At 38.7% G+C, this 15,171-nt stretch overlaps 1 protein-coding gene across 2 annotated transcripts in view; it reads left to right on the forward strand.

Annotated features, from left to right (window-relative positions):
- The window catches only part of RYR2 (ryanodine receptor 2), a 432,618-nt gene that overhangs the window by 250,841 nt on the left and 166,606 nt on the right, over positions 1-15,171 (forward strand). For both annotated transcript variants that reach the window (XM_089897470.1, XM_089897471.1), the window contains exons 53-54: positions 7,232-7,309; positions 8,469-8,544. In XM_089897470.1, the coding sequence (XP_089753596.1) occupies positions 7,232-7,309; positions 8,469-8,544 (154 nt within the window). The remainder of the gene's footprint in view (positions 1-7,231; positions 7,310-8,468; positions 8,545-15,171) is intronic.

Here is a 15,171-nt window from a genome sequence, read left to right on the forward strand (position 1 = left end):
CATTTTGTTTTAACCTGTTTGAACAAATATTGAGCACAAACTGAGGACTAGGTGATAGGAATACAAAGATAATCAGATCCAATTCTACTCCTAAAGACTCACAATTTGGTGTTAGAGACAGTCTTGTTAAACCTACCACAACAATAAGATTTAGGCTAGTGGTATGTACAAAATGCTCAGAGTGCAGAGAATGGAATGATGTCTTTTTTTTTTTTCCTGTAAGTTGTATAGGAAATAAGGAAATTATTACATAATGGAAGTGACTTTAAGCTCTGCCAGGAAAAATAAAATAGATTCTCCCACTGCCCTTCATAGCAAAACTTATGTGCTCTAATCTAAAATTGTATATGTTGAATGAGAACATGCCCTTTGAAACAATAACGGTGCCGATTCCGTGGGCCAGCAATAAAGGGTAGAAACGGTAGGAGGCAGACAAGAAAAAAACACCTGTCTATTAGCCAGAAAACCTGGGCCTATATAACATGCTGGAGCACAGCCCAGAGAGGGCAAGGGAAGGGCTGCAACAGAAAGGGGTACTCCGCTCTCTTGTTGCTGTCTTTGCCATACCTTTTCCTGCCACTGCTGTCAGGGCAAGTAGGGCAGACTGCTGAGTATGCCTCTGCCTGTCTTATCTCTAGAATTTTTCAAAAATACCAGAAAAGGGAGAGAAGCAAAGGTTCATCCCACAGTTTTAGCCACGCTCACCGGAAGACTAAAATAACTTATAGATTTCATACTTTTGCGAGCATCTCTGAAAAAAAAAAAAGTAACCGATGATGAAACATAACAAATTCCAAAATGGTACTGGATCATGTCAGATATAAAATGTTACGCGAAATTTAAGAAACTGATTCTAAAACATCGGAAGTGATTACAGACTCTGTAAATTATAATGCACAAGCTATAACCAATCCATCTTCAGAAAAGGATTACCTTGTTTTAACTCCAGGAAAATCATAATTACGTTTTTCTGAATTTCAATAAACTTTTCTCAAGATGGCTAAAAAATAATTGTGTAGGTTGTGTACATTTCTGCTCTTCCTTACACCCTGCTTAGCTCCTAGTGCAGTTTTCAGTTCCCATTAAACCCTCAATAGATACTATTAATTGATACCCATATAATCATCTCTTAAGTCTTAATGATTTTCAGAGTGACATGTGTGACATATGACATATATTGTTAAATCTCCTACGTCATTTCAAAATATTAGGGGGTGCTTATGCCAGATGTACAGATTAAGAGGGACAGCTCTGGAGGTAGACCACTGGGGCTTCAATCCTGGGACCACCACTTTCTAGATATAAACTGCTGGGCACGTTACTCAATCTGTTTACCTCAGTAAATGGTAACTCGTATTATTACCATTATTATTTATATATTTTTAATGCCAGAGAGCATTTCTTCAAAGGTAAATAAAAGAGGGTGTTTGAGTTTGTAGTACTTTGACCCTTCAGTAGTTTAAAAAAAAAAGAAAGCATATTTCTATATTTCTATCAGTATCAGAAACAGAGAGCAACAAATGCCACAAATATATTTTTAATCCTTGCCATTATTTTCACACAAACATTCTTTAAGCATAATCCAACATTATTTGAAATGTTAAAATAGCTTGTCATTTCTTAATTACTAACCTAACAGTATTATCATCTTTTTCAGTTATCATCTTGCCAAACTTCTTAATGTTTTTTCTTCTCTCCATTACTGATTCCCCATGTGACTATAAAGATGTTTTCTATTATGTAATAGATACACTCTTGAATAAATTAAGGAACACTTGGTGGCATTACTTTATAGTAAGGACTGCAATTGGGTGAATTGAGATCACTTGTTGACATGATTCTGGAGCTGATATTCTTAGCTTCCTTCCACTGGGGCTCAGCACTCCGTCTGTGAGGCAGAAGTGGCCTGTGTTTAACTCAGCCAGATCTGGCACAGCCTGTCTGGGTTGAAATCCTGGCCTCACCATGGAGTAGATAGCTTTTTTGTGAGCTCAGGCAAACTGCTTCACCTCTCTATGCTGCAGTTTTCTCCTTTTTAAAATGAAACAGAAGAGAGCATCTAATTTAAAAGATTATTGTGAGAATTACATGTTGTGATGCTTATAAATCACTTAAAGGAGCGGCAGGCATATATTTCAATGTTAGACCTAATTATGATCATTATTATTTTTACGTGGATCAGTAACATTGTTAATGTCTTTTGTTTACCATGAACACTACATGAATCATGATTTCAGGAAATTTGCCACTCAATTAGGGTTTTGTAATGTGCATATTAAGGTAATATATGGACAATGACAAAGCCAATAACTTGATAGGATATAGAATAGAGTATATACTTATATGTAGAATCTAGTATATGACACAAATAAACTTATCTACGAAACAGAAACAGATGCACAGACATAGAGAACAGACTTGTTGCCATCAGGGAGGGATTGATTGGGAGTTTGGGAGTAGCAGATGCAAACTGTTACATATAGGATGGATCAGTGACAAGGTCCTACTGTATAGCACAGGGAACCATATTCAATATCCTGTGATAAACCATAATGGAAAAGAGTATGAAAAATAATATATATAACTGAATCACTTTGCTGTACAGCAGAAATTAACACAACATTGTAAATCAACTGTACTTCAATAAAATAAAAAAAAGAATAGAGTGTGTAGATGCTGATATAATTATCAGTGAGGAGATGCTGAGCAGAGCGGTAAACTGGTGGATTTCGACTTCTTGGTCGTCACTCAATTCAGCAGAAAAGGAGGGCATTTCTGACAATTTCAGTCATATTCCACAGGTTCTCAGTAATTCCTTATTTACCTCCCAATTTTAATTTCTTATATCTGGTTTTTATTACACATGTAGGGTATAAATTATTTAAACAAATTTAAAAAATAAGCTTATGGGCTTCCCTGGTGGCGCAGTGGTTGAGAGTCCGCCTGCCGATGCAGGGGACACGGGTTCGTGCCCTGGTCCGGGAAGATCCCACGTGCCGCGGAGCGGCTGCGCCCGTGAGCCACGGCCGCTGAGACTGCGCGTCCGGAGGCTGTGCTCCGCAACGGGAGAGGCCACAACAGTGAGAGGCCTGCGTACAGCAAAAAAAATAAAATAAAATAATAAGCTTATAACCTGAGAAGGAGAGGAAGATGGGAATGAAATTTGGCAAGTGTCACCTATCTTGAACTAAAACACAGGCTAGGGTAGAGGAATGATTCGTTCATTCTTTTAACAGTTATTTACTGAGCACCTGCTATGTTCCATGTACTAGCCTAAGCTTTTCAAATAGGTCTATGAACAAAATAGACAAAAACCTCTGCTCTCATGGAGCTTACACGTTAACGGGGAAAGTAAATAATAGATGTAAGTGAATTACATACTACATCAAAATGTGATAAATATTATGGAAAGAGGAGACGTAGCATGGAAAGGCAGATTCCGAGTGCAGAGCAGGGGAGTTGGTTAGCCTTTGGGGATGAGTTGCAGTATGATATAGGGTTATCAGAGCAGATTGCATGGAGAAGATAAATTGAAATGAAGGGAGGGAGTTGGACCTATTTGGGGGAAGGATGTTGCAAGTCATGCACGTGCTCTGAGATGAGAGTGTGGCCTGGCGTGTGTGAGGGAAAGCGAGGAATCCAGTGAGATTGGAGCTCATGAGTAACAAGGAGATGGGAAGAGAGGTCTCAGGGGCCAAATCAGGCAGAACATTGGGGGCCATCTTAAAGTTGACAAGTGCTTTGGAGTCAGACAGAATTACTTTAAAAACTTGATTCTGCTGTTTACGATTTACATGATATAATGACTTAAAAGTCACAAAATTCTGTCTCTTCTACTACAAAACATCTCTGGGATACATCCGCTTCCCTCCATGTCCACTGTCTTTGCTCTATCTAATTCAGATATTTAATGTTTTGTTTTGTTTCATGCAACACATTCAGTATCCTCCTATGGAGTTTGTCTTTCTGCCTTCAATCTCCCCCTAATCAACCCCCTAATCAGAGGGGGTTGCCATGGGTCTGTACTGGCCTACCAGGTGGGTAGCATATGTGAGGTGAGGTTAGTGCTGGGGGGTGGGTGGCAAGGAGAGAATATGCTTTTGATTTTCGATGTCGTGTTAGGCAGAATTCTGGCTCCAAAGATGATCCCCAATCACTGTTGTCTGTAGAAAGGTTGATTTCCTGGGGCTTTGCCAATGCGATTACGTTTGCCCATGTGATCAAGGTTAATGATCTTAAGATGGGGGAGATTCTACTGAATTATTGGTGGGTCCAGCATAATCACAAGGATCCTTAAAGGTGGATACCCTTTCCTGGCTTTGGACAAAGGAGACGTGACTACAGAAGGAAGGTCAGAGAGATGTAGTATAGCTGACTTGAAGATGGAGGAACGGGCCATGAGTCAAAAATGCGGGTGGCCTTTAGAAGCTGAGAAAGACAGGGAAAAGATGCTTTGATAAAACCTCTAGAAAGGAGCACAGCCCTGTGGACACCTTGAATTTAGCTAGTTGAGACGTGTTTCAGATTTCTCATAACTTTGTGATATTTTAAGCCACTACATTTCTGGCAGTCGCTTATCATGGCAGCAGTAGAAAATGAATACACGTATAGAATCCCAAATGGAGATGGTAATGAATAGTTGAAAATGTAAGTCTAGAGCAGAGGAGCAATGCTAGGCTGGATCAACTCATTTTTGGTTTAATAAAACATGGTTGATAAATGAAATATTTAAAGTAGATGTGGATAGGGACACCTAAAGAAAGCATTTAGAATAAAGAAAGAAACAATTGAAGAGGGAACCCAGAAAGCCACAAATATTTCAAGGTCATTTATGGAAAAGGAGCCAGAGAAGGAGGCAAAGAGGTCGGAGAGGGAAGTGGAGAGCCAGGTGGGTGGTTTGGTGAAATGAGGGGGCTGGTTGAGTGGTGGTTGGTCATGCCCAGCATAGCAGGACCAGTTTGATGGTAGCTGCAAAGAGAACTTTGAACTTGGCGACTTGGAAACAGGTTACATTAGAGAAGGCAGGGGTAGTATTGTGCTGGGGAAAGAAATACACTGCGATATGTTGAAGGAAAGAGGTGACAGTGAGAGAGCAGTGGGCCTGGAGTCAGACAGCCTGAGTTGGAATCCTGCCTGCTCAGAATTTTAGCTCTGTGACCTTGGGCGAGTCACTTAAGTTCTCTAAGTCTCAGTTTCCTTTCATGGGTATTTGAGGGAGAAAAAACTGTGATTTTTATTCCACATTCTCTTATGGATGGTACCCAGCAGAGGCTCAGTACTGACACAGAAGCCAAGATTCCGTTAAAACTGACCAGTGAGTTGAGTGTAGCCCATGAGAACATGATTAATGGTAGCATGTGATAGCCTCCCTTTGGTTCACGGGCACAGATCTGAGCTGTCTTGTACCTTTTATTTAGCTTTTTTGTTTATCCATGTCTGACAAGAGAATATACACAGTTCTGAAATATATCAAACATAATTTCAGATTTATAAGCATGAACCAGAGTTCATTTCTGTGGCATACTTTCCCATAATATGCCGTTGGGTGGAATGAGGTAAGAGCTCCTGACAGTAAGTGAAACCCTCTTGCAGTTGATGGGAAGATAGGTTTCATTCTTGTTTTTTTAAATGAAGTATAGTTGACTTATGTTGTGTTAATTTCTGCTGTACAGCAAAGTGATTCAATTATACATATATATACATTCTTTTTATATGCTTTTCCATTATGGTTTATCACAGGATACAGTTCCCTGTGCTATACAGTAGGACCTTGTTGTTTATCCATTCTGTATATGATAGTTTGCATCTGCTAATCCCAAACTCCCACTCCATCCAACCCCCTCCCGCTTGGCAACCACAAGTCTGTTCTCTATGTCTGTGAGTGTGTTTCTGTTTCATAGATAGGTTCATTTGTGTCATATTTTAGATTCTACATATGAGTGATATCATATGCTATTTGTCTTTCTCTTTCTGAATTACTTTACTTAGTATGATCATCTCTAAGTCCATCCATGTTGCTGCAAATGGTATGTCATTCTTTTCCATGGCTGAGTAGTATTCCATTGTATATATGTACCACATCTTCTTTATCCATTCATCTGTCGATGGACACTTAGGTCGTTTCCATGTCTTGGCTAATGTGAATAGTGCTGCAGTGAACATAAGGGTGCATGTGTCTTTTTGAATCATAGTTTTGTTTGGGTATATGTCCAGGAATGGGATTGCTGGATCATATGGCAACTCTATTTTTAGTTTTTTGAGGAATCTCCATCCTGTTTTCCATAGGGGCTGCACCAACTTACATTCCCACCAACAGTGTCAGAGGGTTGGTTCCCTTTTCTCCAGACTCTCTCCAGTATTTGTTATTTGTAGACTTTTTAATGATGGCCATTCTGACCAGTGAGAGGTGGTACCTCATTGTAGTTTTGATTTGCATTCCTCTAATAATTAGCAATGTTGAGCATCTTTTCATGTGCCAGTTGGCCATCTGTATGTCTTCTTTGGAGAAATGTCTATTTACGTCTTCTGCCCATTATTTGATTGGGGTGTTTGTTGTTGTTGTTTTTTTGATACTGAGCTGTATGAGCCGTTTTTATATTTTGGAAATTAATCCCCTGTCAGTCACATCATTTGCAAATATTTTCTCCCATTCTGTAGGTTGTCTTTTTGTAGATTTCATCCTTAAAATGTCAAAATTTAGATATTAAGGAAACCCTCTGGTGATTGAGGATGTCGTTACAAATCACTGAGTACTATATGATACGCTTTTAAAATTAAAAAGTTGGCTTTATTTTATCTATTTGGCCCATAAAGACATTTATAAATACTGACCTCTTTGATTAACTACCGTTTGTGTGAGGAAAAGAAAATTTCATTGCAGCCAATTAGAATTTGTAAGAAACTCAATAATTCAGTTATCCTTTGATTCCGGTAATATTTCAGAATCTTGCACTCACTACATAATTTGTTGAATCCTGATCGTTAGCTTTACAGATTGGCAATCCCTAAGATATTGGGATGTAGTATTCAATCATAAATACTTGTCAGACACCCAAATATAATTTAATCTGCTAGATATGTTTGCAAAATCAATTTGTGTAGCTACTTGCCAGTTTTATCTGAGGAAACATTACATTTGGAATTTTGTTTGCCTTATATTTCCAAAGTGTCTCTTAAATCTCTCTCTACTGGGTTTCTTAATGAGAGGCTATTTTTTTTGCAAATTATCTAGGTTTCTGTAGATGCCGCCCATGGTTATAGCCCCCGAGCCATTGACATGAGCAATGTTACACTATCCAGAGATCTGCATGTAAGTACTTTTAAAAATATTCTGCAAATTTCATTTTTAAAAAGCATACTGTAACACTTCCTGCATGTGTTTTACAGCATGAATTATTTGAATGTAGTGATCATATAGAAGGTCCATGGAATTTATAGATTATGTACCCTAAGCTTTTAATGCTGTAGAAGTTGATAGAACTTTTTCTAGGATAATATATTTTCTTTAAAGATCACATCTATGTAAAAGTCCTAATGTAATTAAATAGCTGCATGTGAGAAGAGACTAAATCAGTAGTTTAATGCTCTGCTCAAGGATCACTTTAACTACTCATGAAAGAATATATATTATAAGTTGTTTATCCAGGGAAACTGATGGCATTTTGCTTTCTCCACCATAGTTCTATCTGTCTCCTTTGTCACTAAGGAACCTACTTTGAATTGCCTGATTTGAGTGAAAAGATAAAGTTTGTTTCCATGGAACATAAGTTAACAGGTCAATATAATGATCAGACAGTGATATTGGCATTGTTAGTATTATTCCAAGAGATATAAGTATATAAAGATAAAAAAATCTATGGATTGTTAAATTGTTTGGCTTGCCCTTTGTCATTGCTCTGTTACGAATGTATTAACGTGACATAGTAAACTTGAAAATCAAAAATGAAAGGAATCTTGGAGGTAATCTTGTCAAAACCCAAAGGCCACAGAGGCCAAGGCTCGTCCAAGACCTCAGACTGACCTAGATTGGGACAGACATGGATCTAGACTGCTTGTCTGATGCTCTTTGCATTCAATGTTCATTCAGTAAGGTTTACATCATCTTTTAAAACTTTAGAAATTAAAATAAGAACTTGTAAATAAACATATTTTTAAAGTCCATAGCTAGTTTGAAGTTTCATTATTAAATTAACAAAACATGTATCTTTAAACATTATAAAGAACAATGACCATTCCCATCACATCACCTCTGCTGGTTTGTAAATTCACAGATCAATAGAATCCTCTGAAATTCAAATTCTAAATAACAAAGCTGTGCTTAATTATCTTTTACATGTGTTTTAGCACTAACACACTACGATTTATTAATTTAAAGTATGTTTTGATATTACATATTGGAAGGCAAAGTTATCTTTTTCTACTATCCTTTTAGAGTATAACTTAGTTGCTAAATATTTTGTTCGTTTAAGGCTATGGCAGAAATGATGGCTGAAAACTACCATAATATATGGGCAAAGAAAAAGAAACTGGAACTGGAGTCCAAAGGTAATATTTTCTAAAAATCCTTATAAAAAAACAACCAGAGTTTGAGTACATGAACGTATGATAAGGATAAAATAGTGTTTTCAGCATAAGAGCTCATTACAGCTTTATTTTATTAGAATGGTTCAAATATGGCTGTAATAGTTTCAAGGTGGAAATGCTATTTCCTGATTTCCTGATTGCTAGTGTATATTTCCTCATGTCCCAGAATTTTGATGGCTCTCTCTTGCCCATTTTAGCATGTAGATAACTATATTTCTTATCCTAATACCCGAGGTGTTCTATTAGTTAGGTAGACCTCCCTCACTGACTTCTATCCCCAACTTAAACATTTCTCATTTCATTCTATCTCCCATCCTCAGCCTCTTTGTCTTGTTCAGTCCAGTTATGTTATTGTCTCTTACATTCTTTTTTTCTAACATCTTTATTGGAGTGTAATTGCTTTACATTGTTGTGTTAGTTTCTGCTGTATAACAAAGTGAATCAGCTATATGTATACATACATCCCCATATCCCCTCCCTCTTGCATCTCCCTCCCACCCTCGTTATCCCACCCCTCTAGGTGGTTCCCTATGCCCTGCAGCTGCTTCCCACTAGCTATCTATTTTACATTTGGTAGTGTATATATGTCAATGCTACTCTCTCACTTTGTCCCAGCTTACACTTCCCCCTCCCCATGTCCTCAAGTCCATTCTCTACGTCTGTGTCTTTATTCCTGTGCTTCCCCTAGGTTCTTCAGAACCATTTTTTTTTAAATTCCATATATATGTGTTAGCATATGGCATTTGTTTTTCTCTTTCTGTCTTTTCATCTTGTTTATGGTTTCCTTTGCTGTGCAAAAGCTTTTAAGTTTCATTAGGTCCCATTTGTTTATTTTTGTTTTTATTTCCATTTCTGTAGGAGGCGGGTCAAAAGGATCTTGCTGTGATTTATGTCATAGAGTGTTCTGCTCTGTTTTCCTCTAAGAGTTTTATACTGCCTGGCCTTACATTTAGGTCTTTAATACATTTTGAGTTTATTTTTGTGTATGGTGTTAGGGGGTGTTCTATTTCATTCTTTTACATGTAGCTGTCCAGTTTTCCCAGCACCATTTATTGAAGAGGCTGTCTTTTCTCCATTGTATGCTCTTGCCTCCGTTATCAAAGATAAGGTGACCATATGTGTGTGGGTTTACCTCTGGGTTTTCTATCCTGTTCCATTGATCTATATTTCTATTTTTGTGCCAGTACCATACTGTCTTGATGACTGTAGCTTTGTAATATAGTCTGAAATCAGGGAGCCTGATTCCTCCAGCTCCATTTTTCTTTCTCAAGATTGCTTTGGATGTTCAGGGTCTTTTGTGTTTCCATACAAATTGTGAAAATTTTTGTTCTAGTTGTGTGGAAGATGCCAGTGGTAGTTTGATAGGGATTGCATTGAATCTGTAGATTGCTTTGGGTAGTATAGACATTTTCACATTGTTGATTCTTCCAATCCAAGAACATGGTATATCTCTCCATCTATTTGTATCATCTTTAATTTCTTTCATCAGTGTCTTATAGTTTTCTGTGTACAGGTCTTTTGTCTCTTAAGGTAGGATTATTCCTAGGTATTTTATTCTTTTTGTTGCAGTGGTAAATGGGAGTGTTTCCTTAATTTCTCTTTCAAATTTTTCATCATTAGCATATAGGAATGCAAGAGATTTCTCTGCATTAATTTTGTATCCTGCTACTCTGCATATTCATTGATTAGCTCTAGTAGTTTTCTGGTAGCATCTTTAGAATTCTCTATGTATAGTATCATGTCATCTGCAAACAGTGACAGTTTTACTACTTCTTTTCCAAACTGGGCTCCTTTTATTTCCTTTTCTTCTCTGATTGCTGTGGCTAAAACTTCCAAAACTATGTTGAATGAGAGTGGTGAGAGTGGGCAACCTTGTCTTGTTCTGATCTTAGAGGAAATGGTTTCAGTTTTTCACCATTGAGAATGATGTTGGCTGTGGGTTTGTCATATATGGCCTTTATTATGTTGAGGTAGGTTCCCTCTATGCTACTTCCTGGAGAGTTTTTATCATAAATGGGTGTTGAATTTTGTCAAAAGCTTTTTGTGCATCTATTGAGATGATTATATGGTTTTCATCCTTCAGTTTGTTAATATGGTGTATCACACTGATTGATTTGCGTATAGTGAAGAATCCTTGCATTCCTGGGATAAACCCCACTTGATGATGGTGTGTGATCCTTTTAATGTGTTGTTGGATTCTTTTTGCTAGTATTTTGTTGAGGATTTTTACATCTGTGTTCATCAGAGCTATTGGCCTGTAGTTTTCTTATTTTGTGACATCTTTGTCTGGTTTTGGTGTCAGGGTGATGGTGGCCTCATAGAATGAATTTGGGAGTGCTTCTCCCTCTGCTATATTTTGGAAGAGTTTGAGGATAGGTGTTAGTCCTTCTCTAAATGTTTGATAGAATTCGCCTGTGAAGCCATCTTGCCCTGGGCTTTTGTTTTTTGGAAGATTTTTAATCACAGTTTCAATTTCAGTGCTTGTGATTGGTCTGTTTATATTTTCTATTTCTTCCTGGTTCAGTCTCAGAAGGTTGTGCTTTCCTAAGAATTTGTCCATTTCTTCCAGCTTGTCCATTTTACTGGCATAGAGTTGCTTGTAGTAGTCTCTTAGGATGCTTTGTATTTCTGTGGTGTCTGTTGTAACTTCTCCTTTTTCATTTCTAATTCTCTTGATTTGAGTCTTCTCCCTTTTTTTCTTGGTGGGTCTGACTAATGGTTTATCAATTTTGTTTATCTTCTCATAGAATCAGCTTTCAGTTTTATTGATCTTTGCTATTGTTTCCTTCATTTCTTTTTCATTTATTTCTGATCTGATCTTTATGACTTCTTTCCTTCTGCTAACTTTGGGGTTTGTTTTTCTTTCTGTAACTGCTTTAGGGGTAAGGTTAGGTTGTTTATTAGAGACTTTTCTTGTATCTTGAGGTAGGATTGTATTGCTGTAAACTTCCCTCTTAGAACTGCTCTTGCCGCATCCCATAGGTTTTGGGTCATCTTGTTTTCATTGTCATTTGTTTCTAGGTATTTTTTGATTTCCTCTTTGATTTCTTCAGTGATCTCTTGATTTTTTAGTAGTGTATTGTTTAGCTCCCATGTGTTTGTATTTTTACAGTTTTTTTCCTATAATTGATATCTAGTCTCATAGCGTTGTGATTGGAAAAGATACTTGATATGATTTCAATTTTCTTAAATTTACCAAGGCTTGATTTGTGACCCAAGATGTGATATATCCCGTAGAAAGTTCCATGAGCCCTTGAAAAGAAAGTGTATTCTATTGTTTTTGGATGGAATGTCCTATAAATATCAGTTAAGTCCATCTTGTTTAATGTATCATTTAAAGCTTGTGTTTCCATATTTATTTTCATTTTGGATGATCTGTCCATTTGTGAAAGTGGGGTGTTAAAGTCCCCAACTATGATTGTGTTACTGTTGATTTCCCCTCTTATGGCTGTTAGCATTTGCCTTATGTATTGAGGTGCTCCTATGTTGGGTGCATAAGTATTTACAATTGTGATATCTTCTTCTTGGATTGATCCCTTGATCATTATGTAGTGTCCTTCTTTGTCTCTTGTAATAGTCTTTATTTTAAAGTCTATTTTGTCTGATATGAGAACTGCTACTCCAGCTTTCTTTTGATTTCCATTTGCATGGAATATCTTTTTCCATTCCCTCCCTTTCAGCCTGTATGTGTCCCTAGGTCTGAAATGGGTCTCTTTTAGACAGCATATGTACAGGTCTTTTTTTTATCCATTCAGCCAGTCTTTGTCTTTTGGTTGGGGCATTTAATCCATTTACATTTAAGGTAATTATTGATATGTATGTTTGTATTACCATATTCTTAATTGTTTGGGGTTTGTTATTGTAGGTCTTTTCCTTCTCTTGTGTTTCCTGTCTGGAGAAGTTCCTTTAGCATTTGTTGTAAAGCTGGTTTGGTGGTGCTGAATTCTCTTAACTTTTGCTTATCTGTAAAGGTTTTAATTTCTCTGTTGAGTCGGAATGAGATCCTTGCTGGGTAGAGTAATCTTGGTTGTAGGTTTTTCCCTTTCCTCACTTTAAATATGTCCTCCCACTCCCTTCTGACTTGCAGGGTTTCTGTTGAAAGATCAGCCGTTAACCTTATGGGGATTCCCTTGTATGTTATTTGTTGCTTTTCCCTTGCTGCCTTTAGTATGTTTTCTTTGTATTTAATTTTTGATAGTTTGATTAATATGTGTCTTGGCCTGTTTCTCTTTGGGTTTATCCTGTATGGGGCTCTCTGTGCTTCCTGGACTTGATTGACTATTTCCTTTCCCATGTTAGGGAAGTTTTTGACTATAATCTCTTCAAATATTTTCTCAGACCCTTTCTTTTTCTCTTCTTCTGGAACCCCTATAGTTCGAATGTTGGTGCGTTGAATGTTGTCCCCGAGGTCTCTGAGACTGTCCTCAATTCTTTTCTTTCTTTATTCTGCTCCCTGGCACTTATTTCCACCATTTTACCTTCCAGCTCACTTATCCATTCTTCTGCCTTGGCTATTCTGTTATTGATTCCTTCTAGAGTATTTTTAATTTCAGTAATTTGTTGTTCATCACTGTTTGTTTGCTCTTTAGTTCTTCTAGATCCTTGTTAAATGTTTCTTGTATTTTCTCCATTCTATTTCCGAGTTTTGGGATCATCTTTCCTATCATTACTCTGAATTCTTTTCTAGGTAGGTTGCCTATTTTGTCTTCATTTATTTGGCCTTGTAGGTTTTTACTTTGCTCCTTCATCTGTAACATATTTTTCTTTTCGTTTCCTTTTTTTTTTTTTTTTGATGGGTGGTGCTGTATTCCTGTCTTACTGGTTGTTTGGCCTGAGACATCCAGGACTGGAATTTGCAGGCAGTTAGATAGAGCCAGGTCTTGGTGCTGAGATGAGGACCTCTGGGAGGCCTCACTCTGATTGATATTCCCTGGAGTCTGAGGTTCTCTGTTAGACCAGCGGTTTGGACTCGGAGTTCCCACCACAGGAGTTTGGACCCGACCTCCGGCCTGGGAATCAAAATCCCGCAAGCTTTGTGGTGCAGTAAAATAAAAAACAGAAAAGGAACAAAGAAAGAAGAAAAGGAGCAGTAAAATATCAAAGAATAAAAAACAAAATAAAATTAGGAAGATAAAAAGTATATTAGGAAAAATAAAACTATAATCGAAACAACTGCAGCCAGGTAAAATAAAACCAGAACAGAAAAAAAACAGGTGGGGGGGGGGGTGGCAACACACCAAAAGGAGAGATCACTAACAAAGTATAAAGAATAAAATAAAATTAGAAAAATAAAAGATTTATTGGGAAAAATAAAAATATAAAAGAATCAACAACAGTGGATCAACCAGGTAAAGCAAGAACCCCAATCTGAAAGAGGAAAAAAAAAAAAGCCTTGGCTATAGGGATGGGGTTTAGGCGGTGGGTGGAACTTAGGCAGGGGTGGGGTTTTGGGTGAGCCGGGGCCTCTGCTTAGGACCTGTGCAGAAGTGGAGAGGCAGCATGTGGAAAGGAGGGTCTCCGGAGTGTGCAGTTCTGGCGTTTGGAGGTAGGGCCCTGAGTGAGGGTGTGTGGGTGGAGTTTAGGGCCAGCACGTTGGAGGGGGTCTCCGAGTACAGAGGTGGGGCCCTGGGTGGCAGTGTAGGGGCGGGGCTTGGGCTCTGAGCAGCAGGAGGGAGGCTCCGAGGGCAGAGGATTAGGTCCCAGCAGCCTCTCGGGTGCCTAGGTGGACAGGGAAAGCACTGGCCCCGTTCCCCTCCGTTCCTTCGTGTCCCTCCCCCACTGTCTACCCCGTAGCCACTGGGGTGCCAGCCACCCTTCAGGGGTGCCAGCCCCGGAGGTCTGGCCTTTACTTTTGCTCCCCCTTCCCCACCTCCTACTCCCTCAGGACCCACGCGGCTGCAGGGGGCCTCGGTGGGCAGAGGATCAGGCCCGGGGATCTCAGCAGGTTCCTGGGGGGTCCAAGTGGGCAGGGGAAACCTGGCCACGCTCCCTTTTGATCCTCTGCCCTCCCAGTGGTTCCCCAATTTCCCCCTTCGGGCCTGGGATCCCTTCCCCTCAGGGACGCTAGTCCCGTCCCGCCGCCACTTCTCCTCCCCCTTCACTCCCCCCGCACCCCGCGTCCTACCCAGTCGCTGGGGGTTCCTCCCGTCCCCTCAGGTGACCGTGGTCCCCCACTGGGGCCTGGTAGATGCCCTAGTTGTGCGGAGACGCGAATTCTGCGTCCTCCTAGTATGCCGTCTTGACTCCGCCCCTCATATTCTTTTGCTTGCTCTTTTCTGCTGTTGTTATTAAATACTAAAACAACCTAGTATTCTCTTAGTCATTTCTCAAATCTTTTCTTAGCTTATTGAGAAAATTATATTTCTTAATATAAATATATGATATTTACATAAATATTTTCTTCAGTTTAATGCATCTAATGATCTCTTTCATTGTTATTTATTCAGTATTAGCTGAATAAATCAGCAGCATTAGCTTTAGATTATACACATATTGTTTATAATGTGTGTGTGTGTGTTTTCTTTAGTTACTTCCTATGTGGGTCTCTTTCCCCCAATGAGAATATAGTTCAGGTTCAGAGCCACAATT

This window comes from Delphinapterus leucas, chromosome 16 (genome assembly GCF_059928025.1).
Source record: "Delphinapterus leucas isolate spDelLeu-1000000601 "Yukka" chromosome 16, BTC_Dleu_Yukka2, whole genome shotgun sequence".
NCBI lineage: Eukaryota > Metazoa > Chordata > Mammalia > Artiodactyla > Monodontidae > Delphinapterus > Delphinapterus leucas.